The sequence below is a fragment of the Cololabis saira genome, chromosome 5 (genome assembly GCF_033807715.1).
Source record: "Cololabis saira isolate AMF1-May2022 chromosome 5, fColSai1.1, whole genome shotgun sequence".
Lineage (NCBI taxonomy): Eukaryota > Metazoa > Chordata > Actinopteri > Beloniformes > Belonidae > Cololabis > Cololabis saira.
This window is the reverse complement of record NC_084591.1, coordinates 44,847,434-44,874,762: the sequence shown is the minus strand read 5'-3', so window position 1 is coordinate 44,874,762 and position 27,329 is coordinate 44,847,434. Positions and strand designations below refer to the sequence as shown.

Sequence of the window (27,329 nt, the reverse complement as noted above, 5' to 3'; positions counted from 1 at the left end):
GGATCTTACTCCGCGTACAGCCAGCTAGCCCTCAGCCTGGATCAGTGGCAACAGACTGATGTGGTGTACAGCTGTGTGGTTTACCACGAATCCATCGCTAACTCAACTAAATCCATCGTCAGATCCATTGGATACAGAACATCTGATAAAACCAACCTGGTCAACCTGGACATCAGCCTCCCTGACAAGTGCAGGGCGTAGTAGATGTGGCTGTGTGTCGCTGTGTCCTCTTTTCTTTTTTTGTTCAGTGTCTGTTGCTTGTGATATTGTGTTTATTGACATTGTTTTTGTGTGTTTTGATGCATATTGAAAATAAATAAAAAAAAGTTAACTTCATGTTTGTTGCTTGCACTTCATGTCTTTACTTAACTTAACTATATTTACTATATTTGGAGCTAAATGTTGATTTGAAGTGTGCAGTCACGGTCCAGTCCAAGTCAAACATACATTTGGTGTAAATATAAGTTTTACACAACTGTAAAGTTCTGATATAAGAGTTTTTATTTAACGTTTTACTCACAAAAATACCACCTCCGCACTAACTTAAGGCAGCATTATAATTAAATAAATCTAGTTTTCTCATTGTCATTTGCAGAAAGATACCTAACACAGCTTGTGTGACTTGTCTTTGTGTGCCTGTGTTTCTCTACTCGCTCTTGCACTCCAAACAAGACCAATTATCATTATCATCATCATTATTTCATCTTGGGTTCTATGTTTCTCAGTCGCTCACAAACCAAGTCGTAGTAACCAGACTAACGATGGATTCTCTCAGAGCAAGTCAGGATCATTACAGGACCAAGTTAATGACTATAAAGAATATAAGAGTCATCAAAGAAAGACAGTCCAAACTGTTAACGTTCATGGGACACGTGCAGACGGAAGACTGACTGATTAAATTACAGATATTCACCTGTGAGGTCCAAGAACACAATGACCTACTGTAGGAACCTCACAGAAATGTTGACCACTGTGTCTACAAAGATTTTAATAGATAGTTCTAATCCTCATTATTATTGGTTACTGTGCAGCCACAGCAGAGCTCCTGACTGAAAGCAGCTGCCACTGGAACGAGGCCATGGAGGCCGAGCAAGATAACATGGCAAAGACCGCCGTCACCTTCATCCTCCTCTTCCTCATCACTTTGGTGTTCACTGTTGGAACCACTGCTCTCAAGGTAATCATCTAGATTTGAATGCAGGGATAGATTTGGGACTGATTTAAACAAGAAAAAAATGAAAAAGTAACTAAAAAGTGTCACAAAGGAAATCTTTCCAACCTGATCTCACAAAAATCCGTGAAATGCCCACGACCTCTCACCACTATTTTCCGTGGTACCAACACGGAAAGTGGTATAATTCCGTGTGAGCACCACGAATATTGTACCATGCAAAGTCAATGGGATCCGTTGTCGTGATATATACACGGAATATGACATTATTATTATGTATATATTATTCTTTGTTATAGTGGCTAAATTATGAGTTTTTGTCGCGCAAAGTACTGTTTGTTGCTGTCAGTTTGTAAAAGCATGTTTTTAACGCTGTTTTAGCAGTGTTTTATTGAGGTTTTAATGGGAGCACCACGGATATAGTATATATAGGACGAAGTCAATGGGATCCGTCACCCGATTTGACTGCTGTCATACCATTGAATGAAGGACAAAACGATAACAATCATCCCATAGATATGGGTCAGTAGGGCCCTACTCTACCTACTAGTAGGCGCAGGAGGCTGTTATCGCCCCTTTCTATGGATAACCCCATGTTATTAATGCTCAGTAGGCACAGAAGTTTTGTTATGAAGCTCACACCTCACCTCCCTTTTTTATGTATTTAGCTAGAATTTTAAAACCTGAACAATAGAATTCAGCGTAAAATGCCGGATCTTGTCCATTATAAACAATACTTTTTGGAACATAGTGTAACGACCACAGATAAGATAACACATCAGCATTTGGCCGACTGGTTAGTGCAGTTGACTGTGGTCTGGACTTCGCATAGTACTATATATGTGGTGCTCCCATTAAAACCTCAATAAAACACTGCTAAAACAGCGTTAAAAAAATGCTTTTACAAACTGACAGTAACAAACAGTACCTTGCGTGACAAAAACCCGTAATTTAGCCACTATAACAAAGAATAATATATAAATAATAATAATAATGTCATAATCCGTGTATATATCACGACAACGGATCTCATTGACTTTGCATGGTACAATATCCGTGGTGCTCACATGGAATTATACCATTTTCCGTGTTGGTACCACGGAAAATAGTGGTGAGCGGTCGTGGGCATTTCACAGATTTTTGTGAGATCAGGTTGAATCTTTCACTTCATTTGTGAGACAGCAGCGTAGAAATACTTTCTTGTTAGATGTTAAAAACTACGACTGAGTATTAGGGCCAAACCCTAAATTACAAGAATAAAGTCATAATAATATGAGAATAAAGTCGTAAAATTACAAGAATAAAGTCATAATGTTGTGAGAATAAAGTCGTCATATTAGGAGAATAAAGTCATAATATTACGAGAATAAAAGTCTTAATATTATGAGAATAAAGTCGTAATATTAAGAGAATAAAGTCCTAATTTATGAGAATAAAGACTTTATTCTCGCAACATTATGACTTTATTCTCGTAATTTACAATTTTTTTTTGTCTTAGTTTGGCCCTAATCCTCCGTCGTAAAAAATTGAACTGCATTGAAAAGAATATCATCTTAAAATACTAGAAGTACGAGTTTAAAACTAAAATATTACAAAAGCTTATCAGTTATTGTTGTATATAAATACAATGTGGTGAACGTACAATCTGCATCAGAAATTTAGTTGAGTAAAAATATAAAAGAGCACAAAATAAATATGTTAATGACATAGATCTGATCATTTTACATTACCTGAGTTAATGAAGTTAGTTAAGGATACGTCTCATCACTGGACAGACCATAATAAGACATAAGAAAAAAACAATAAACTAAGACATCATTAAACCCCCTTATAATTTAAGAGGAAACCTAAACTTCAAATTTGTGCGTACAACAAAAAGAAGTTTTTGTGTATCAGTTTGTGGAATTAAACTGTGGAATGGTTTGAATTTGGAGTTAAAAGAAAACGTAAAACAATTTAAGAAGAAATATAAAGAAATGGTTTATTTGAGGTATAAAAGTGAAGACTGTGTTTAAAGATCAGCAGCTGTGTGTGTTCTGCTATTCTGTCATGTTGTCTTTGTATGTTTATATACTTAGATATACGTATTATAATTTATATCATAGTCAGACTTTGATTTTTGTGATGAACATTTATACGCCTCTTTTTTTCTTTTTATCTCATTTCAGATCAAATGAAATACGAGAGCACTGAAAGAACTTAAAAAAATAACGTTTTTTGTCTTTTTCTCAACTTTTCTTATATTTTCATTCAGTCATGTAAGTAATCACAAATGTTCTTTCTCTTTCAGTGTAATTCCAAAAACTTTGTATCCTTTTTTAAATAAATGTTTGAGTGAAGATACCAATTCATGTATTCTCCCATTTTTTTATCTCTTACATGACTTTGAAACTGTTAATATTTTTTATAGTTTTAAATAATACATAAAACTCATCAGGCCGTTTAACAGTTTGTATCTTATGTTTCATGATACTTTGTTCATCCTACCACATCTGGAATCAGCGGACCGTGTTCCTCTGGGTGTGTTAATCAGGAGATCTCACAGTTGGTTACCTTTTCACGCTATAATTACTGGACTTGTAACTAAAACCTTTGGCAAAGTCATGAGAAGAAGTCCATCTGATGGTTTATGTAAACACACATGAGATATTTAAATGTGCTCTCTGTTTCTTTTACTGGCATAACCGCACCTCACACCTGCCGTCTGCAATGCTCTGCTGTTCTTTGTGTGCTTTCACTTCTGCATTTGGCCCCATTTTGGACCTGGGTGTTACACAAAGCTTCCTCTCTGTACAACCTGATCAATCTTGTCAAGCTCAACATCTGTGCAACGGACTTTCAGATCCATTTCTGCACGTCTACAACACATAACTCTGTAAAACCACAACTCTGCCATCTACTGTACCCAAAAACAGACACACTACACTTAGAATTAAGACTCATGTCAACTGGTTACCAACCAAAGTCTGAAGGTACGTATGAATGAAATCAAATCAGGTTGTGTTTTTCAAACAGTCAAAGCTAACATTCAGCAGGAAACATGTAAAAAGACCTGTCATCTGTTTTCTGTCACAGAGCTGCGGGTCGTGGCTCCAAACATCACCTTGTATCCCGTCTGGGAAGGTGAATTCGGGGTCTCGCAGGTCAGGCTCATCTGCACCCTAAGCGGCTACTTTCCTAAAGAACTGAGTGTGGAGTGGCAACAGAACGACCGGCGTCTGTCACACATTAAACCCAAGGAAAGGAATCTGGAGAGTTGTGTGGAGGGAGAAGAGAAAACCTACAGTCTGACCACCGAAATGGAGCCGGACATGTCAGAGTGGGCTAAAGGCTCAAACTTTACCTGCAAGTCCATTCACAAAGACACTGAATATACAAAGACAACAAGCATTTGTCAGAGTAAGTTATGGACGTAATGTCCACAACAAGTTGTTTTTTAATGACAGATTTTGTACTGATTATATAGAGGGTCTGCATCGACGTCACATTCCCACTGGACCAGCCCCCTTACTGGCACTGAGTGGCAAAAACAGCTGCAACTAGTGGAGAAGACGGAATAACAGCCGATTATCGGCTTAAATTTAAGGCAGTTGGACTTGACAGTGACCCGTACAGTTACCTGAAGAACCAGTGGTCCATGGACATTAATATTTGGCCACGTATCCAGTTTCCTGATATTTATATGTACTTCATTTCTACGCCAGGGAAATACACGAAGCAAAGCTTGAAGGCATACCAAAGTTTTGACGCTTGGTCCGACTTCAAGTCAGGATTTGTTGTAGAAATTAAAGTGATGAGGACACCGAACTTTATGATTTGACCGTTTAACGCAGGGGTGTCCAAAGTCGGTCCTCGAGGGCCGGTGTCCTGCACGTTTTAGATGTCTCCTTGCTTCAACACACCTGATTCAAATTAACGGTCGTCATCAGCTTGTCATCAAGGTCTGGACAGCTCTGTTGATGACACAGCTCCTTGTATCACGGTGTGCTGAAGCAGGGAAACATCTAAAACCTGCAGGACATCGGCCCATGAGGACCGACTTTGGACTTTGGACCCCTGGTTTAACGTTAGCTACCCAAAAATCCAACATTACCTGATACAAAATGGGAACCACAACTCCACGTTTCGGGGCCTGGAATCCAGTTGTTTCTGTGAATTGCAGCAATCCATTTGTCTCTCTTAAGCTTATTTTTCGGCAGTCTGTAAAACGATAACTCTGATTTCTTGCTAAATCTATGAGTACAGTCAAACTCACAACAGCTCTTTCCCATTTTAGATGTTTTCCAGTTGCTCAAACTGAAAGATTACACTGCCACTCAGTCTTTCTGCCACTCAGTCTTTCTGACACTCAGTCTTTCTGCCACTCAGTGGGCGTAGCCCGCTGTGAAGTCGCATCTGTGACGTCATGTGCATTCCCTAAACTCCCTAAAACTTGGATGAATATGTGATGACTGATCCCTGTTTCCAGCAGTCCATGGAAGTGGCCGTCCTTCCATCCATGTGGAGATTCCCAGCTTCAAGACAGTCATGACAAATACTGATGTGAATGCTAAATGTTCCATCAGCAGTGTGTTTGATGCCGACCTGAGCTGGCTGATGGATGCGAAACCTCCATCCAACCATCAAGTGAAGCGAGTCACAAACACATCCGTTTTAATCAGTGAACTGAAGGTCCCGTCGACGACCTGGAAAAACCTGAAGCTGCTAACTTGTAAAGCTCAACATCCCTGCTTCACTGTTGAAAAGACGGTAAAGGTTTTAGGTAAGAAGATCAACGTTTGCAAACTATCATATTGGTCCAGTAAGACGGAGTATTAGGGCCAAATTAAGACAAAAAAAAAATTGGTGATTACGAGCATAAAGTCATAATAATATGAGAATAAAGTTGTAAAATTACGAGAATAAAGTCATAATGTTACGAGAATAAAGTCGTAATTTATTAGAATAAAGTCGTAATTTATGAGAGCTCTAACAGGAAGTATAGTATAGTATAGTATAGTAATGGTGACTGCAAGGCTAGCGGTGGTTCCATCTGCATCATTCAAAGAGGTTTTGTTGTTTCTCAGGAAACAATGAGGATGATCATAAAGATTTTCCTCTTCTACGAAAGACGCAATTTCTTCCTTATTCGAAATAGACGCAGTCATTTGCACAATCGTTTTAAAGTCCTTATACTGATAATAATTCGATGCTGATGTGCCAAAAGATTAAGTATTTCCTAATTTGTGAAACCGATACCAAAATATAAATAATTATGTCTTTATTCTCGTAATATTACGACTTTATTCTCATAATATTACAGCTTTATTCTCGTAATTTTACAACATTATTCTCATAATATTATGACTTTATTCTCGTAATTTTACCACTTTATTCTCATAATATTATGACTTTATTCTCGTAATTTCCAATTTTTTTTTGGCCCTAACACTCCGTCGTAGTCCAGAAATTATTTTATTATGTGTATATTTTTCAGTTTGGATCACTTTAATAAATCTGGAAAGAACACATGTGTGAATGGAAGCCTAAACTTTTAAATAACACTGTTTGTACATGAAAATGTCAGTTTTCCATCGTGCTGTCATCGTCCAGGTCCTGCAGGTCCAGCTCCACTGGTGGAGATCAGGAGATCTCTCCCAGACCTGCTGAAGGGAGACGTTGCTGTGCTCCAGTGTGACATCACACCGCTCTCCTCACACGACCTCTACGTCACATTTCAGGCCAAAGGAGCGGATTTTCCTGACAAGCATTATGTTGATCTCCCTGAAGCCTCGGACCTCCATTCAGTCAGTAGAAGGTTCTCTGTTCCTCCACAAAACTGGACCAGGGACACGAGTTTCACCTGCAAAGTCAACCAAGGTTTCTCCAGCAAACCTTTTGAGTCTAACTCCATCAACAATATTTTTGGTGAGATTGTTTTTCATTATTGTCAGTAACAGATGATTGATAATGAATAATTCCCAAAACGAATCATTTATGTTTTTCTTTTTCATTTTTCAACGTTATATTTAGTGGAACCATCAGTGGAACTTCTTCTGGCTCCTAGTGAAGAGTCACAACAGAAACTCTTGTGTTCAGGATGGGGCTTCAATCCTCAAATTAAATGGTTTACTGAGTTAAAGTCGATATCTTCATCTACTAACAAGACCTCCATGGATACAAATGGACGTGTGACTGTTACCAGTGAAGTGAAGGTTCCTCAGAAAGAGTGGGAAACAGGGAAGGACTTCACATGTGAGGTGTCTGACAGTTCTCTGAATAAACAGGTCAGAAGGAACATCAGCTTCTGCTCAGGTAACACTTTAACAAGAGAAACACATTCAAGCACATATCTGATAATAATTTCAAGGTTTATCAAGTAAAGATGTGGAGGTGTTTTTGTGTCCTCCTGGGGAATAAAATTCTTTATTTAGTGATTATTACACTGGTCCAACTGTCTTATTTTGGTTAAATGTTTTACTGTTTCACAGTGATTGTATAGATTATTCAACCAAAACTATCATGTAGAACCTTTTAAACCCAGAAGCACCTGTTAAAACAAGGTAACATGTTTCCTTCTTGGCAGAAGTAGTGTGATTATTCTTATGACAGTTCTCTGAATAAACAGGTCAGAAGGAACATCAGCCTCTGCTCAGGCAAACTGTGACGTAACCCTTAAAGATTTAACCTTTTATCAAAAGATAGACAAGTCATGCTCTTTTAAATCATCTGTTACAGTTGTTTGAGACTTTTCTCTTAATTGTGAGTTGACAGGTTTGTAGTTTTGAAGCGTCTAACCTGATGTTCTTGTTTCAGTGACTCCAGCATGGTCTCAGGTGGTTGGTGTTTATGTTCAGGCTCCACCACTGGAGCAGCTTCACAACAAGGGACCGGTGAACGTTACCTGTCTTCTGGTTGGTCCTCGTCTCAGTCATTTCTCTGTCACCTGGAAAGTCGGTGGTGACAAATATTCATCCCCCAATGTCCATACGGAGCAACCTGTGTCTCACAGAAATGGGACAGAGACTTTGCGCAGCTTCCTCCAAGTCTCAGCGAAGGATTGGCTCGCGGATAAACCAGTGTCTTGTGAGGGGAAACACCGATGTTCCAACCAGGGCTACGAGGAGCACATCAGCAAAAGTGCAGGTATTAGAAACATTATCCATGGTAACAACAATATCCTTCTATGGAAGAGTATTAAGGCCAGGCAGGAGAAAAAATAAAAATAATATTTTAGAGGAAGATTTTTTTTTTCATTATGCACATCGAGAAAAAAGTCGAAATGTCGAGAAAAAACTTGAAATGTCAAGACTAATGCTGAAGTACAATTTCGAGAAAAAAGTCGAAATGTTGAGAAAAAAGTATAAATTTCGTGAATAAAGTTGAAATGTTGAGAAAAAAGGCGAAATTTTGACTTAATTCACAAAATTTCAACTTTATTCTTGAAATTGTATTTCAACATTAATCTCAACATTTTCTACTTTTTTCTCGAAGTGCACAATAAAAAAAATCTCTCTCAAATATTTTTTCTCCTGCATGGCCCTAATACTTTGTAATTCTTTTCTGTTGTGACTCCAACAGAAAAATCAATCACATTTGAACCGTTATTTACTGTTTTCTTCTTCTGGTATTTTTCAAGACCTGTCTCCTCCAACCGTGAGGATTGTGCAACCAACTGTTGCTGAACTGTCTACGTCTGACACCCTCATGCTGGCTTGCTTAGTTTCTGGATTTTTCCCCTCCAACATCATCGTAGATTGGGAGGAAAATGCTCACAGACTCACATCCTCTCGTTACATGAACAGCGATCCACGGAAAGACCCAGGGAGAAGATCTTACTCAATGAGCAGCAGACTAAACGTATCCCAAACTGAGGACAAAAACTCAACTTATACTTGTGTTGTCAGACATGAATCATCTGACACACCACTTAAAACCAGTATAAATCCTGTGTTTGGTGAGGTCACAGTAAATGTTCACTGTTCATATTAGTTATTGCTCCATTGCCTTTTCTTTAATAATGTTATCCTTCCCTGACTGTTTCTCCAGCCTCAGTGATCCACAGCAAACCTTCAGCCATCTTGCTTCGGGGTTCTGATGAACTTGTGTGTCTGGTCTCTGGCTTCAGCCCTGCATCCATTAATATCCCCTGGTTTCGTGATGAAACCACACAGCTGTGGAGCTACAACGTTAGCGAGCCCCACAGAGGCCCGGATGGAAAGTTCAGCATCCAAAGCCGCCTTCATCTGTCCCAGGTTGACTCACTACCCAGGGTGCTCCTCACCTGCAGGGTGACACATGGAAACACCACCCTGTCCCTCCACTTTTCTAATCCAGGTACTTTTCATCCTCATTTTTCTTTCATACATTTTAAAGAATGAATATTTTACCAGAATGAGCCAGTTTGACTTTTTTTTATCTCAAATAACAGATTTAATTTGACGTCTTTCACAGACACGCTGGAGCATTGTAATTTCTTTGATGACATCATGCATGTAGATGTGAGCCAAGACACAGTGATGCACATTTGGTACATGGCTTTTACTTTCCTCCTCTTGTTCTTCACCACCATCATCTTTTCTGTCGTCATCATGGTCATAAAGGTAAGTTTCAGCACTGATAATTCTCATATTGTCCAGTGTGGTTGTAACACCTGCTCTGTCCAATATTTATGTCGTTCTAAATGTTTTATTATTTATTTGGAGTCAAATATTTGTTTTGCGCAACAGTGATCAGACACATTCCCGTTCCTTTTCCCTTTCAGACCAAATGATGATGATCACAGGACAGATCCACTCTACCTGGACATCTTAGGATTTCTTACTGCAGATGGACTGATTTATTTCAAAGCGTTCCTAAATAATTCTGCTCCTTTTTTTTATTTCTGATATTGCATTGACCTGTTTATACTGTATACATGTATGTCCACGATTCACGTGAATTTGGTGTGAAAACCATGAAAATGAATGTTTAATAAATCATTTTTAAAAACATATATAATTGAAACTCTTTCTTTCTATACCTTTCTCTGTTTCTCTTCTCTTTTGACTTTTGCACTGAAAAAATAACAAGAGAGAACATAGTATTCTGTAATGCACATCACTGTTCATGATCCATTGAATGATGACATGCCTCCATGAAAATATATTTGATCTCTGGACGTCAGTGCAGTGTCCCATTGAAACTCACTTGTAATACCCAAATCGTCCACAAGAGGGAGACATAGATCCACAACTGTAGCAGCGACACCTCTGTGTGAAACAGGACAAATGTCAACTGAACTTGCAGATCAAGCTCAAATTATTGTACTACGGCAGTGGTTTGTGTTAACTGTACTTGAAAGCCAAGAGGTGTTTGCAAATGTTCCTTTTTTTATGTATATCACAAACATTCATTGTTAATCAAAGTGCATGTTTGAGTTTGAGCTGCACATTTTTTCAGTTTTCCAGAGGTGCAACTCTTTGGTTTTGTTTAACAACTTTTCTTGGAAATAAATTGGGCCTCAGAGCCATGTCTCATATCTACTGAAGAGTGTTAAGGCCATGCAGGAGAAAAAATATTTGAGAGTGGAAGATTTTTTGTTATTGTGCACTTCAGAAAAAAAAAGTTGAAATGGTGAGAAAAAAGTCGAAATGTCAAGAATAATGTTGAAATACAATTTCAAGAATAAAGTCAAAATGTCGAGATTAATGTTGAAATACAATTAAGACTAAAGTTGAAATGTTGCCTTTTTTCTAAACTTTTCAACTTTATTCACCAAATTTTTACTTTTTTCTCAACATTTTGACTTTTTACTCGAAACTGTACTTCAACATTAATCTCGACATTTTGACTTTTTTCTCAAAGTGCATAATGAAAAAAACATCTTTCTCTTCTAAAATATTATTTTTATTTTTTTCCTGCCTGGCCCTAATACTCTTCCGTACATATTTTACCAAAAAAAAGTGACTGAAAGTCAAGATCCGAGACGACGACGAAGTGAACAGGAGGAAGCTGGAGGACACGGTCCAGCAGAACAATGTCAGAGATGTTTGGTCAGGGATGAAGATCACTGGCTTCAAGTAGAAGGAGGACCAGATAGATGGAAGTCTGGACCGAGCCAATGATCTGAACACATTCTTCAGCAGGTTTATTTCAGAAGCGATGCGCATTACTTTTCTCAGTCAAAAGTGTTACCATGGCAACGACCGTGGTAATCTTTTTTTCTTTCTGCATACACAAGCATAATGTCCAGTTTTCTTGCAGTACAAGCACTGTGCTGTTTTTGCTCCACATTCATCTGCTTTATTTGTTGTCATTCCACATCTGTAACACACGGTGTCGCTGTAGCCTAGTTCTTCATCTGCCTCTTTCGGCGCGAGCTGCGCCGGCATTTCTAGTGAAGTTAACGGGACTGTCACTAATGTTTTCAGAAAGCACTAGACTCGGCGTGTGCTGCTTCAAAGAGTCTGGCAACCCTGAGAGTTTGCGCCAAAGTAAGTCCTTCCTCCTGAAACAACTTGTCCCTCAGTCGTTTCATTGCACACTTTTCCACTATTTGATCTCTCAGCATGTCACCTTCTAGTGTCCCAAAATCACATGATCTTGGCAGTTGTCTCAAAGCGTTCACAAAAGCATCCACGGACTCCTCAGGGCCCTGAGTTCTCTATCTAAACTTGTGTCTTTCCAAAACCACATTTCTCCATGGCGTGAAATACGTATCCAGGGCAGCTACTGTCTGGTCAAATGTAGCCTTTTTGCCTGGCAGGTTAGCAAAAATCCTATGAGTGGGTGCTCCGATACAATGCAGAAATGTAGCTCTCCTTCAATTCAATTCAATTCAATTCATCTTACCGCATCCTCCGCATCCCTGGATCCGCTGGCTATTTCAAAGAATGTGTACGATTCCTTCCAGACTTTATATTCCGTGTACAGATCCGTTGCTTCGAGGTTCAACGGTTTAGGAGGGGATAAGGAAGGGAATAAAGCTATTCGTGCCTTAGGTTCAGCCATGATGCTAACGGCTCTCGGTTCAGTTTAAAAGTTCAGTTTCCTCATAATTTCACCCACAAGCCTTTCGTTCCCGTTGTTTCTACGTCTTGCCTTGAGTGCGTTGCAATTCCGTTATATACTCGTCGCCATAAATGTTGTGTTGTCCAATAAAGAAGCCATAGGTATTTCAACCTGTTTTATTGTCTCACTCCATTTCCGTACATACCCAGTTCCTCCCGCTTTCCTGCTTACCTCTCTCACCACTACTACAATCACATATTCTCATACAAATCCCAAGACATTTTTTTTTAAATAAATTGGTGATACACAGATTTTATATACAATTAATCTGCATTTTAAAGTTTATTTTAGAAACTTCTTCTTTCCTTTTTGCAGGTTAAAGGATATGACACATGTTAGTACCACTTAACTGACCAGTAGTATCAGATAAACAGTCAGAGTGCTCAACAACTGAGATGCCTCTGTATTACTTCTATTTGAATTATGTTAACATTGGCTCACATATGTCAATATCTTGAAAAAGAACATCACACACAATTTGAATGATGAATGAGCAGGAGCTTGATACGATGAGGATGCTGTAAAGTAAGGTTTTCCCAATTCAGGAATAACTTCCAGTTCCAGTCAGTGTTTATCTCAGTGAAACGGCTTCTGCCGTGTGTCTGCAAACATCCTCACTCCACTGACCTCAGTTGGACTTTCATGTAATATGGTTTGGGAGTTAGAGTGACTCCAAAGACTGGAGTAAAGTCTGGTTCTCCTGCATCTTCAGGCCAGATGAACTTAAACCTCCTCAGCAGACTGACAACGATGAGGAAGAGCTCCATACGAGCCAGACCCTCTCCCAGACACATCCGAGGCCCTGAGACATGGAAAATGACCTTAACATTGTTTATAACAGTTTGTTGTTTGTCACGCTGTCTGTAAATAGGTTGTAAACTATCAGGCGTAAGCTGCTTTGTATGCACATGTACCTGCAGAGAAAGGCATGAAGGCTTCTGGTTTGACAAACTCTCCCTGATCATTCAGGAAGTTTTCAGGGTTGAATTCATGAGGATATTTCCACTGTCCTTCCTCCCTCAGTACGGAGGTCAGGTTCTGGATGACCATTGTACCCTAAAGAGAAAAGAACAAAGGCCATAAAAGATACGTTATCCTTTGGAGCATCTCCTGGCATAACCAATTTGAGCAAGTCACCTCCTTACCTTGGGTATAGAATATCCCATGAGCTCTGTGTCTTTAGTTGTGCAGTGAAAGACACTGAGAGGAACAGTGTTGGCAATCCTCTGCACTTCATGGACCACAGCCTGGAGGAAAACAGAGTTCACATGCTTTATTTGAACTGGAGCTTTAAGGAAAAACAATGTAGACTCAGGAGCTCAAAGCCACAAAATCTGATGAATAAAGTGCCGGTTTGGAAAACAAGTTATGTGCTGACAGCAACACAAGAAGAGCATAAAGAGGGGATTACAATCAATTTCATGGCGTTATAATCTTAACTGACAGATCGCTCAGATGCTAGTAATATAATTACATTAAAACAGAGATTATTAAAAAGTAAGTAATCTGTGATGGCGCTTTTCCACTAGCACCTACTCAGCCCGGCTCGCCTCACCTCCACTCGTTTTGGTGCTTTTCCACTAGGGGTCTAACGTGCCGAGTAGATACTTTTCTGTAACTATTCTGCCGTGGTTTTAAGCAGCTGAGTCGGCTGTATCTGACGTCATCACACTACAGGCCACCGATTGGTCGGGGGGTTGGAGTCAGACGTCTGAGTCAGGAGGAGGAAATCAGAGAAAGAGACTCTGACGGATTCTTGTTCATTTTATTCAACAGGCAATGACAGCGCAAAAGTCTGTTTCATGATCCAACTCTGAGGTGCAGATGTTCATAAACCTGGTGGCTGAGGAGAGAATTAAAAAGAGATCTAGACGGAGATAAGGAACGACCAGATCTACCAGGAGCTCTGTCTCTTCATAGCTGCTCACGGCTCCAGCTGAGGTGATGAGACAAACTAAAAAAAATTAAAAAGTATCGCCGCTTGCAGCTTCTCTCACTCTCATTTTTTAACTTGATATCGAACACAAGCCACAGACCCAGCAGCACATCTATTATCTCCTCCAGGTTCTACATCTTTAATGTTGTTGTCTTCTTCGTTTAGATCACACAATCAAATACGTCACAGCAGCTTCTCCAACCTCCTACTTCTGCTCCAGGTGCTGAATTGTAGTGGAAAAGAAACCTGGCCGAGTTGAGTCGAGCTGAGATGAGTAGGTACTAGTGGAAAAGTGCCATAAGTGTGCACTTTACCTGCACGTAAGGCATATTATGCCTGTCCTCAAAGTTTGCCTGATCCTTCCCCTCCAAGACCTGATCTATCTCCTGCTGGCAGCGCTCTGAGAGCAGAATGACATCAGATATGGATCACAAAACTGACATGAAGGAAGATGCTCTGTGTCTTAATTCTGTATCTCTTCCTATTTTTTCCCATTTACCTGCATCCAAAACAAAATACTACAGTATTTCTGTGCAGAGCCGCCCCAAGGCATAAGCGAACTAAGCGGCTGCTTAGGGCCCCGTGACCACTAGGGGGCCCCCCAGAGTAAAAAAAAATAAAATTATTTTTTTATGTGTGAGTGATGATTCATACATTATCAAAGGTATGTTATTGTACAAAAACACAATAATGAATAATTTAGTATTAATAAGGTTAAGATTTTAATTATAGTTCTAGTTCTAGTACTTGGTTGTTCCACTTCAAATTGTTGTTGCACATTACCTAATGGGTAAAAACATGCCAGGCTGACAATAGGATGATGGAAACAACACTGCTGCAACTGTGCAGCTCTTTAACCTTTTATCTATTGCTTCTCTGTGTGGCCAGTAGGGGCAGTTGCTGACTTTGCAAAATATTAATTTAATACATTTGTTAATCTGTTGTCTGCTTCCATGGTCTTAATCACTGTGGATTACAATCTAACTACAAGAAAAAGTTCTTACATCTAGTTTTACAAGTGTATTTGTAATGACAGGGAAGAACATGAAATAAGTTTATAGTGGATGTGTCAGTGATTAATAATCAGTATTATTGGCAGTAATAGAGGCCCTCGAAATCAAATTTTGCTTAGGGCCCAATGGAGGCTTGGGCCGGCCCTGTTTCTGTGCACCACGTGGGTTAGCCCAATCTCGTTAACCAATCTACTGCACATTATATGTTGGTACAATAACAATAAAGATTTATCTCATCTTATAATTTTGGAGTCAGTCCTTATTCATGAAGACAGATTGTATGACATTTTCAACCATAATGGGAACATGTTCTGGAACAAAGTAATAATTATTATGTATGTTAATAAATTCAATTTCAATCCATCATTATCTATACCCGCTTTATCCCTTGCAGGGTCGCGGGGGTCTGCTGGAGCCTATCCAGCTAATTACAGGCGAGAGGCAGGGGTTACACCCTGGACAGGTCTCCAGTCCATCGCAGGGCCACATATAGACAAACAACCATGCGGGCAATTTAGAATCATCAATTAACCTTCTCGCTGTGAGGCACCAGTGCTAACCACTAAGCCACCGTGCTGCCATAAATCCAATTTGCCGAAGGCAAACCATAACTACTTTTTACTTTGATTCCACCTAGTGATGCCTGAATGTCAGAGAGGGAAACAAGCAAATGTGAATCCTTGAGAGACAGTGACATAACCAAAGACGAATGGCAAAAAGTATGAATTCTTATTTAGTCATGAAGATGTACAGTACCTTGTATGTGAGGATAGTTCATCAGGTAAAGGAAACCAGTGAGCAGGCTGTTGGAGGTGGTGTCAGTTCCAGCAAAATGAAGATCTAGAGAGTACATAATGAGCTGTCCCTCTGAAAATGAAGAACTATCACCCCTCTAAAAAGAGGAGGATACAAGTTAAGTGAAAATGTGATCATATTATTTATGTATTTAATGCAGGAGGTGAAAGCCTCATAGTCACATGCATACTGTATATACATACATATATACACAAGAATAGCTGTCTCTAAATGAAGTAACAATTTATTATTTAAAACGTACTGCAGTCCATTTATGTTAATTCTGCCAGATGTTTAGTCAAGTCTTTTTAAACATTCACTCACCTGATCCAGTTCATCCAGATAACAGTCAACAAAGTCTCGAGGCTCCCCAGGAACTCTGGTTTTCTTGTGCTCGTTCACCAAACGAATTGCAATACTCTGACAAGTCTAAAATGAATACAAATGTTGAACACATACACACAAAGTTTAATTTCTCTCCACTGAAAATCTTAATTCAATTCAATTCAGTTCACCTTAATGAATCTCTGAATGGAAATAATGAAACTTGAAGAGTCTTTAAAGAGTCATTGCAAGTTGTTATAGCTGTGGGTGGTCTGTGAGAAGTTGAGAAGTGAAAACTTCACATGAAGGAGTGATGTGAAGAGCATAGAGCAAGCAGAAAGATCGCTCACCAGACGGGTGGGACGGACTAAAGACACAAATTATCTGATGAAGGGGAAATGTCACTAGCATACCAATGCACTCGCAGGAACACACATTTCATTTCATCATGTCACATTTAAATTCACACAAGAAGGTTTAACCATCATTGATGAACATAGATAGTTAGCGAACTAAGAAACATCTCTCAAACAGCTATATAGTGGCTCACATAAAGGAATTGTGAAAATGGAGGTGAAAAACTAGAGACAATCATGTTGCATTTCCTTTGTGTTGCGTTGACCTTGCGTTGAAGGAAATTATTTTTAAAAATTAAATAAGGAAATACGATATGGAGAGATTTGTTGCACACAGAACAAACAGGTTGCATGAACGCTCCTGGCTGTATTGTACTAATTTAGCTCAGTTTTAACATGCTACATGTCTGGTGCATGGTGAAGTCGAGGATGATTGGACAGAAAGTGATATGTCATCATTTCTGTGTCAGAAATAGAAAAATAGAAAAATATTCTTACATTACCTCTGCATTCTTAAAGGCTTTTCTGAAGGGCAGCGGCCAGTTACGAATTAAGGGAATAGAGTCATAGAGCTGTAAAAGAATAAAAAAAAGATATGACATGACTTTACTTTTCATTCTTTCGGTTCATTTCATATTCCTCTGAAGTTCAAATGTGAAACTTGGAACAACATCACACTCACATTGGAAAACTACCCTCTCGAAATGTTTCCAAAGATAAATATTAAAACCAATGCAACTCTAATTCATAGCAGTATAGTCGTGTTTAGCACATACAAACAACACAGCAACATTTGTGTGTGTGTGGGGGGTGGGGGTGGGTGGGGGGTGCTTTAATGTAGTTTAAAAACCTAAACCCAAGTATGTTTGCTCATTAATAAAGTTGAAGTTTTTACTGTGAGAGATGTCTGACTGAAATCAGCAGCAGTTATAGTAGACATCATGGCAGAAGTGATAAATCTGAAGAAAGTAATGATGGAAAGAAAAATAAAAAGACCAAGACCAAGTTAATTGTGCTGTTTTAACAAAGATGTTCAAGATTTTTAAGATATATTTAATTTCAATGGAAAGAACTAAGTTGTACTTTTTCTTAAAAATATTTGAACTAACTAAAACTTACTAAAAGCGCTGCCTACTAATAATGAAAGACAATGACAAGCTAAACTGAAATAATAAACACTAAACACTATATTTGAAAGATAGGTGTAGCTTCAGACACTGCCTCATAGGCAAATGTCTTTTTTAATGTCTTGCAGGAAACACTGACTTTGATTGCAAGAAAACCAAAAGAAAACAAAAACAAACCCTTTGAGAGTCACGCTTTGGCTTACCATAGCCCATGGTCCATTGGTCAGCTTAGCATTTTCAGTAAAGCACTGAACAATCACTTTGATCATCTCGTCATCATACTCATAACGTGTACCAAACAGAACCCGGCAGATGATGTTGGAGGCCGCATTATGAAACATAACCTGAGGACTAAAGGGTTTTCCTGTAGAGAATAACACAGAGATTAAAATATGTTATCCCTGCACAGCAATACAAAAAGAAACAACAGCCAAAAACAACATTTAGTGGTGGTGACCCACAGACAATGTACCAATGCTCTTTTCCAGTGTTTTATTGATGTAGTGGATCTCATCATTAATTCTGTCCTCCATTGACTTCTTCCCAAGTCCAAAGTTCCTCAAGGTCATGAGGGCGAAGCGGCGGTGTTCCCTCCAACTTAAGCCATAATCTGCCAGGATCACTCCTAAAGGTGAAGCAAAATAAAAAGCATGAACCTCAACAACAATCTAAAGAAAAAAATACTCTCAAGATTTGAGTGTTAAAGCAACACATTCTAACAACCTTTTCTAAAATTCTAACAAGTGGAATCTGGTTCTGATGGACGAAACTATATACACCCAAACCCAAAAAAAAAGTAATAAGGGTCATGCTATTGACTTCCTTTACACTCGCACCATTGTTTGTTATTCAATGTTTATCGTTGCCTTATCTGTTCAGCTCCAAAATTATGGAACAACCGGCCTCAGCAAATCAGACAGGCCTCCTCTCTGTCTGTTTTTAAATCCCTTGTCAAAACTCACCTTTTCTCCTTGGCTTTTAACACTTAGCAAGACAGTTGACTTTATTTTATCCTTTTTTCTTTATTTTATTCTTTTATCTTTTATTTTATCCTATTTTATTGATTGATGGTATGACTGTTACCTTTATTTTATGTGTTTTAACTTATATTATTTATTTTATTTAACATTTTATGTCTTGAGCTGTTTTGTCTTGTTATTTATTCTGTACAGCACTTTGGTCAGCTGTGGTTGTTTTAAACGTGCTTAACAAATAAAATTGGATTGGTTTGGAATTGGATAAAATTGATAATCTGAGACCATTAAGAATCTATCATGGGGCACAAGAAAAGCATATGTAGGAGAGTAACAGCTGCAGTATCACATCTTCAACAAAGATCAAGAGTTTCTAAATCCTAACTGTTACATCTTCATGGGGGCCAATAGATCCTTTTAATAATTTCATGGTTAATCAAACGTTTCTGCATTTGGCTTGATACATTATCGCTTGTTAATTTGGCCCCAAAATTAATCTGCAATTTCTTCCTCTATATCCATTTGCCTGTATTGCACAAGACCTTCAAATCTTGGTGATTGAGATCTCCTCAGAAGATTATGAAAGCACGATGTCTTCCTTTTGTGCTCAACCTGTTAAAATCCAGCCTGTAATACAGTTTTGGGTATAAGGGATAATTGTCCTCACAAGGCATAATGATAGCAGGCTGTCTGGGGGAGGCCCAGGCCTTCATCCTCTATAGCTCTTGTCCTCCGCTATCATATGTCAACATATGACAATCAATCAATCAATCAATCATCTTTATTATCGACCGTAGTCAGCAGGGAAAGAGGGTAAAGGAAAATATACCATACAACAAACACAAAAAATACATGATAATATAAATACACATCAAGCTAACAAATAAAAGCACCATTTAAATAAATAAAAGCAATAAAAATTATAAAAGGCATGCGTACCAATGTTTCCACCTGTGCGATTGGTAGCGAACCGAGCTGTAGTTAGGGTTGGTCAGTGCTATTAAAATATCATTCTGTGATGCATGTAAGCGACCCTTGAACTTATACATGTGTATTCTCAGCAAGGCTTGAAAGGAGGGAAGGCGCAGGTCCTTAAAAAGCTCGCTAGCGCTGCCACCCCCTAGGAACTTTCATCAGATGGGGGGGGTGCTGTCATATAGGTAAAATATGGTTACATTAATTTTCACCTATTAAACAATAAGATATTTAAACTCTGATTACACAAATCTATTTACCATCCCCCTAAATCCACCAGTGTAACCTCAATTCAATATTTAAAACTTATAATTCTAAGTAAAATGCAAATATATTTTTAAAACTACATATCCCTACAACCACACCCTCCAGCTAGCTACAAATCAGCACCAAGTTGTAGTTCTTGAAAGATCCTCGTGTTCGTTTGTTTGGTGCACCATAAGAAAACCAGTGAAATAGAATCAAAGTTAATACAAGCTTTTATTATATCATGCACAATGTTCTCTTTCTAACTCCGTTTGGTATCTCAGCTTATAGGAGAGCGCTCTCAGCAATCGAACTACGGAAGCTCCAATGACCCCCCCGTCTGTCGGAGACAGACCAATGACAGCAGTGACAGGAGAGCCCGCACCTCTCCCTTATATTCTCACTGCTGTCAGTGCAACGACATTCTCTCTTTCTTCCCCGGGAGTGTAACTACAAGCTCTCCTCAGTCAGCCCGACCAGATCTGTCCCCTGCTTTCCACTCACAGGCGAGCCGTAACGGATGTCGTCGCCGAGCGCAGGATTTCGGCTCTGCCGTTGACATTCGCTGAGGAATATTGTGTATTATAACACAATCCCGGACTGGTAGGTCGCTCTGTCAGTCTGCTAAAATTAGCCCGGGAAAAGCTTTTTCCCCACGGTATCTGCAGCTTACACCTGCTAACCTGAATTTAAGACCAGCTAGTAGCCCTTACCCCCGTACTAGCCCGTCTGTCGAGGGGATAGCTAATGCGTCGAGGCGAGCTCATCCCGTTGGTCTAGCAGCTTACACCTGCTAGCTCCCTCCTGGCACTTTCACCACTGGAAGCCCCGTCAAGGCGGCTTTTTCCCCCGGTCTCATGGCGGCAGCCTCGGGAATGAGTGCCGGGAAAACCCCTGAGTCTTCATCCCGCTCTTGCCCAGCGGCATGTGGCTCTTTTTTCTCGGGCAGAGACGGTCACCCGTCTTGAGGTGAAGAACCCCCGCCACAAACCGTGGGGCAAGCAATCCTTTGCCGTGGCCGCGGCTAAAAACCGCCCTTCTAACCCTTCGGACGTGAAGAAGAGTCGTGCTACCTGAATCACCTCACCGTTCTGGGGGGACTTGGTTTCAGCACCTCGAGGTCCCTGTCCCTTTTCCCCCTGGGACAGACGGCATGTACGTGGAGAGGACAAGGGGTTTCAGGAAAGCTGACCAGCTGCTTGTGTCCTGGGCTTTATCCCATAAGGGAAAACCCATTTCGCAACAACGGTTGTCTCACTGGATATTGGATGCTATCATGTTGGCGTATGAGTGCAAGGGCTTACAGGCTCCGATGGGCTTAAGAGCCCACTCCACTCGGGGCATGGCCACTTCATAGGCTCTGTTTAAAGGGGTCTCTGTCAAAGACATTTGTAAGGCTGCAAGCTGGGCTTCGCCTCATACATTTGTCAGGTTTTATAGATTGGATGTTACAGCACCCTCACTGGCTCATTCTGTCCTCCAGGCGGGCGCTGTCTGATCTACACCTCGTTTGTTCTCTGTCTGTTGGAGTCAGAGTGCCGACTTTGGAGAGCATGGTGCAATTCTGGAGTTGTCTATATCTTCTATAAGCTGAGATACCGAACAGAGTTAGAAAGAGAACGTTAGGTTACTTACGTAACCCCGGTTCTCTGATAACGTATTGAGGTATCTCAGCACATTCCCTTGCAGTACACGAGGAATACGCATGCTTGAGAATGTCGGTGCACTGACGGCAGTGAGAGTATAAGGAAGAGGGGCGGGCTCTCCTGTCACTGATGTCATTGGTCTGTCTCCGACAGACGTGGTGTCATTGGAGCTTCTGTAGTCGGATCGCTGAGAGTGCTCTCCTATAAGCGCTCTCCTATAAGCGCTCTCCTCCTGGCTGTGACTGGGATCTGGCATTACAGTGGTGGATGGCAGAAGCCATATATGGGTCACTTAGGAGTAGGCTAAATGAAAAAAAATAAATTTGATCTATTTACATGATTTATATTAAAGAGATTCAGTGCTTTGTCAATTTGGTTGTTAAAATTGTGGCTGTTTTGAATACATGGCTGATATTAACAAAAGTGTTCTTTATATTTTATTTCAGTGGAAAGACATGGCCTCTGCAGTGGGTGGAAAAGGAGCTGTGCATTATGGTGTTACTTTTAACTCATGCTCATACAGTATATTGAACACACACACACGCACACACGCATGCACGCACACACACACACACACACACACAGTCTGTAAAGTGTTCAGCAGCATATTGTGTGTTAAATAAAGTGGTGAATAAATAATCTTCTGTCTTCTTTTATGTTGCTTGATTTGGGTTAGGTGAATTTATTTTTGTTAGTTAATATTAATAATAATAATATTTGTATATTTTGTATATATATATATATATATATATATATATATATATATATATTTAATATATATATATATATATATATATATATATATATATATATATATATATATATATATATATATATATATATATATATATATATATATATATATATATATATATTTAAATATATATATAAATATACGTATTAATACAATTATTATTCATCAGTTTCTCAGGTTCCTGTGTGATCATTAACACCTATTTCTTTTTCTGATATGTGAAATCTCATCCAACCATATCTGTTCTATGAAGTGTGGTGCCTACCTTTCCTCTGGCTGACATCATTAACAAACAGATCTTGGGGTCGTCCTGCAAAATCAGTGCCCTTGATGACAATCGCCTCCTTCATGGCCTTGAGTCCATTAATGATAACAGCTGGTTTTGGACCAATAAACAGGCTGTAAACCTCCCCATAAGATGCATTCAGCTGTAAGATAAGAAGTTGAAATGTCAGCATTTGAAATAAGTGTACTATAACTTTAGGTATCACTTTTAATGAGATTTCCATAGTTAGTTAAGTTTGTTGTTGTAGAGATATAGATTAAATATGGCAGAAACAAACAATTTACCACTGGAATTAGTTGTACAGTTGAAGTGAAGCAGATGGGAAATGGGTCAAAGTAAACAGAGAGCATTATCAGTTGATTGTTTGCACGTGTGTTAGTTACAGCAGTCAGAAAGCACTAAACTCTGAGAGAGGCGTGGCAAGAACTGATTGAAAAAATGGAAAACAGCTCATAGAGTTCAATCTTCATATGGCAAAGTAAAGCATTGATTCCCATCTATTGTCATTGATGGTTATGACACAATAGTGGAAATCAGGCAGCCTTAAAGACTTGTGATATTGGCTGCATGTGTGCAAAGTGTCCAGCTCCTCAACTTTACAGCTTCTGTACTGAAAGCATGTTGTACAAACAAAATAAAATGAAACATGATCGTTTCAGAATGGCCTATACTTCACAAATACACAGTGCAGAGCTATTTGTATTTCAATTATTTGTTCTTTGATTTAAACAACGACAAAAAACAACCTTTTCACGACATATGTTTATCAAGAATGGAAGTTTGATTCACTGTACATGACCTGTGGTACTGGTTGGCTGTATTCCAAGTGTATAGACAGTGAACATTTTATACAATCACATATACAGAGTAGCAGCAACATAGATGCTCAAAACTGAGGGACTTTATTAATGAGATTTCATTCCTGGGCTAAAAATGCAACAACAACTGAAACATTTACTCTGCTTATAATAAGTTGCTATTATTTTCATTAAAGGCATTGAAAGCTTGAAAGCACAATATCAGTTATAGCTGCATATTCCCTACCCTCTCAAAGTCCTTCAAAGGGTTGTCCAAGCTCAGTTGCAAAAGGTTCCCCAATACAGGAAGAATAGGGGGTCCCGGTGGGAAGTTCTTGGGTCTCCGTTGTTTGAGCTGCAGAATAATGAAGAAAACACAGAGCGACAACAAGAATATTGATGCAAACATGGTGGTGGACCATTGACTGAACTGGAGAGATGAGCTGGTTGACTTGCATTTAAGAGGTGGCTCAGATCAGGTTTTAACCCTCCAATCACAGACTGTGTACTTTGTTTCTCTGTAGTAAAGGTGAGCAATCCAAACAGAGCGGTCAAAGTGCACAACTATTGACAGAAACATTTAAGACCAAGTCATATACAATGCCTATCTGACATGATAGTTCTAGCTTGAAAGTACAACTCTGTCTCAAGCAGATGTAGAATTGAAATGAATTGCACTGTGAGATAAATAGAAATGTGATTTTGTTATTTTATTGTAAGTTTATTGTAAGTGTTTTATTGACTGCTAGTCCCTCTTTCAGACCACTCATTTTCCTTTAAAAAGATTTTGCCCAATTATGTTTTTCTTGCCTTATGTCAACTGAAAGATAATACTAGTGCTGGTTCAGATGGATTTGAAGTCAAATTTATCAAACTTGCCGCCGCCAATGTCTTGATGTATCTGATTGTGCTGATGTGCTGATTTGTTTAATTTGTCTCTGTCCACCTGTTCAATTCCTAAGATTTGGAAATGTGCTAAGGTTACCCCCCTTTTCAAAGGAGGTGATCGTTCAGATGTAAACAATTATCGCCCTATCTCTATTATTTGTACAATTGCAAAAACTTTTGAAAGGCTTATTTTTAATCAACTGTCACTTTATTTAAACTCATCCAACATTCTATCACCTTTCCAAAAGGATTTAGACCAAACTTTTCCACTACGACAGCTTTATTGAAATTCACAAATGATGTGTATACCTCCTTTGATCATGGCCAATTTACTGGTGCAATTTTTATTGATCTGTCTCAAGCTTTTGACCTGGTTGATCACTATTTACTTCTTGACAAAACTTTGGCTATTGGTCTTGATCAAAATGCCCTTCTCTTGTTTAATGCTTATCTCCATAATCGTCGTCAATGTGTTGTTGTTCAGGGTCATCAGTCTGACTTTTTAATTATTGACAAAGGTGTTCCTCAAGGCTCCACATTGGGTCCGCTTCTTTTTTCTATTTTTATTAATGATTTGCCGAGTATCTGTTCTAATTGCCATACCCACTTATATGCTGATGACACTGTTATATACACCTCAAACTGATATAACACATCCAGAACTCTTTACAGCTTGATTTTAATATGGTTCAAGACTGGTTCCGTAAGAACAAACTCATATTGAACAAAAAGAAGTCCTGTAGCTGGTTTTCAGTACACGTCACCTCCGATCCCGTTCATCTGATTTTCATATTTATTTTTCTGATGGATCTCTTGTTGATAAAGTTGACACATTCAAATATCTTGGACTTTGGATTGACCCGGAACTTACCTTTAAACCTCACATTGATTATACTGTTAAAAAAGCATATGGCTGTCTTGCTTCACTTTACCGTTCAATCAACTGTTTCACACTTCCTGTCAGAAAAAGGTTCATTTCTCAACTCATACTACCACTTGTTGATTATGCAGATATTGTTTATCAAAATACTCCAGATACCCATCTTAAACCTCTGACTGTATTATTTAATTCATTATGTAGATTTGTGTTACGTTGTCCTTTCAGAACATCATTGTTTTATGTTTGATTCATTGAACTGGTTGCAACCCAAATCTCGACGGTAATTTCACCGGCTTCAGTTCCTTTTTAAATGTGTTTATTTTCACTGTCCTCCATATTTAAAAGAACTGTTATATTTATCTCATTGTTCCGGTTATTCAATTAGTCTATTTTGTAACTAGACTTATGTGGGTAGGGGTTGTGTGTGGGAGGGTGAGCAAGATGTCTGTGTTTGTTTTATGTCATGTATGTCTATACTGTAATGTGATATATTGTAATGTTGTATGTTTTCTTGGGACACCCTTGAAAATGAGATGTTACATCTCAAGGGGCAATCCTTTGATAAATTATTTTCAATGAATGGCTTATATGGAACTTCTGCTTCAAGCAACTCGAACTGGAGATTCATACCAAAATCGTCAAAATCGCTCGTGGTCGCTCAGGAGGTGTGCCGACGCTAGCAGATGCTTGCAGTAGGCGGGCTTTTAAGTTTTGCGCTGCAGAAGCAGAAGCCCCCTGCAGAAAAAAAAGTGTGCCTTTTTGATCCTGCTCAGCAGCGTTTTTGGTTTGTCTTTATAAATGAACCTGAGTTTTCTGGAACTCCTGCCTCCTGCTCTCCTGCGTTTTGGTCCTCAACAAACCGCAATCGTGACAGAACGGACCAGCCAAGATGGACCCAGCGGTAGAGTGCATCACCCTCTTTCAGTTCATCTGCCGGGAGGCGGAGAAGAATATGCACCGTATTGAGGAGCAGGATTCACCCTTCTCTGGAACGCGGCTTTCCCAAGCCCGAGCCGTCAGCTTCAAGGGAGATGACGTCGGCGCCAGCATCAGTCTGTTACTGCTCTGGCGGTGGTCCCGGGCGCATCGTCTCCTGTTCCGATGGTGGTCCTGGATGCATCAGCCTCTGTTCCTGTTTCGGCGGTGGTCCCGGACGCATCAGCCCCGGTTCCTGCTCCTATAATGGTCCCGGACCCCCCTCAGCCAGCACCAAGGACCCGGTGTCTCCCTCAGGCAGCGCCGAGGACCCGGGTTCCCCCTCGGCCAGCGCCGAGGACCCGGTGTCCCCCCCGAGCCAAGGTCCTTGGTCCCCCGAAGCCGGCTCCTCAGGTTCCCTCTGACCCGCCTGCTACGCCCCGAGACCGACCCCCTGACCTGCCTGCTACGTCCCGAGACTGACCCCCTGACCTGCCTGCTAGGCCCCAAGACTGACTCTCTGACCCGCCTGCTACGTCCCGAGACCGACCTCCTGAGCCGCCTGCTATGTCCCGAGACCGCCCCCCTGGCCCGCCTGCTAGGCCCCGAGACTGACCCCCTGAGCCGCCTGCTACGTCCCGAGTCCGACCCCCTGACCCGCCTGCTAGGCCTCGAGACCGACCCCCTGGCCCGCCTGCTACGTCCCGAGGCCGACCCTCTGACCCGCCTGCTAGGCCCCAAGACCGACTCTCTGACCCGCCTGTTACGTCCAGAGACCGACCTCCTGAGCTGCCGGCTATGTCCCGAGACCGACCCCCTGGCCCGCCTGCTACATTCCGAGTCCGACCCCCTGACCCGCCTGCTAGGCCCCGAGACCGACCCCCTGACCCGCCTGCACCGCCATGAGACCGACCCCCTGACCCGCCTGCTACGTCCCGAGACCGACCCCCTGACCCGCCGGCTACGTCCCGAGACCGACCTCCTGACCCGCCGGCCACGCCCCGAGACCGACCTCCTGACCCGCCGGCCACGCCCCGAGACCGACCCCCTGACCTGCCTGCTACGTCCCGAGACTGACCCCCTGACCTGCCTGCTAGGCCCCAAGACCGACTCTCTGACCCGCCTGCTACGTCCCGAGACCGACCCCCTGGCCCGCCTGCTAGGCCCCGAGACCGACCCCCTGAGCCGCCTGCTACGTCCCGAGACCGACCCCCT

General features: G+C 40.5%; 1 protein-coding gene and 1 gene segment (V, D, J or C); one reads left to right on the top strand and one right to left on the bottom strand.

Moving 5' to 3' along the window:
- The window catches only part of LOC133444454 (immunoglobulin mu heavy chain-like), a 45,008-nt gene extending 34,928 nt beyond the window's left edge, over window positions 1–10,080 (top strand). The window contains 9 exon segments of the C gene segment in view: window positions 4,247–4,570; window positions 5,643–5,933; window positions 6,764–7,078; window positions 7,184–7,465; window positions 7,967–8,296; window positions 8,790–9,107; window positions 9,200–9,487; window positions 9,605–9,753; window positions 9,915–10,080. Of these exon segments, the coding sequence occupies window positions 4,247–4,570; window positions 5,643–5,933; window positions 6,764–7,078; window positions 7,184–7,465; window positions 7,967–8,296; window positions 8,790–9,107; window positions 9,200–9,487; window positions 9,605–9,753; window positions 9,915–9,923 (2,306 nt within the window).
- A 2,223-nt stretch (window positions 10,081–12,303) lies between these two features.
- Window positions 12,304–23,896, bottom strand: LOC133444448 (cytochrome P450 2F2-like). Its single transcript, XM_061722243.1, has 11 exons — window positions 23,679–23,896; window positions 22,614–22,776; window positions 18,226–18,378; window positions 17,957–18,117; window positions 17,130–17,198; window positions 16,271–16,375; window positions 15,908–16,043; window positions 14,453–14,538; window positions 13,348–13,449; window positions 13,117–13,258; window positions 12,304–13,004 (listed from the first exon to the last, which is right to left on the bottom strand). Exons 1-11 carry the CDS (start codon window positions 23,838–23,840, stop codon window positions 12,817–12,819), a joined length of 1,467 nt encoding a protein of 488 aa, XP_061578227.1. The 5' UTR covers window positions 23,841–23,896; the 3' UTR covers window positions 12,304–12,816.
- Window positions 23,897–27,329: the final 3,433 nt, after the last annotated feature.

Bases quoted from the DNA above. Each gene is read 5' to 3' on its own strand.
- LOC133444448 (XM_061722243.1), bottom strand. From the start codon at position 23,840: ATGTTTGCATCAATATTCTTGTTGTCGCTCTGTGTTTTCTTCATTATT. The intron at 14,539-15,907 runs GTACTGTACATC...TTCTGCTCTCAG, and splicing joins GAACTATCCTCACATACAAG to AGCGCTGCCAGCAGGAGATA. The intron at 13,005-13,116 runs GTACATGTGCAT...TCCATGTCTCAG, and splicing joins CTTCATGCCTTTCTCTGCAG to GGCCTCGGATGTGTCTGGGA.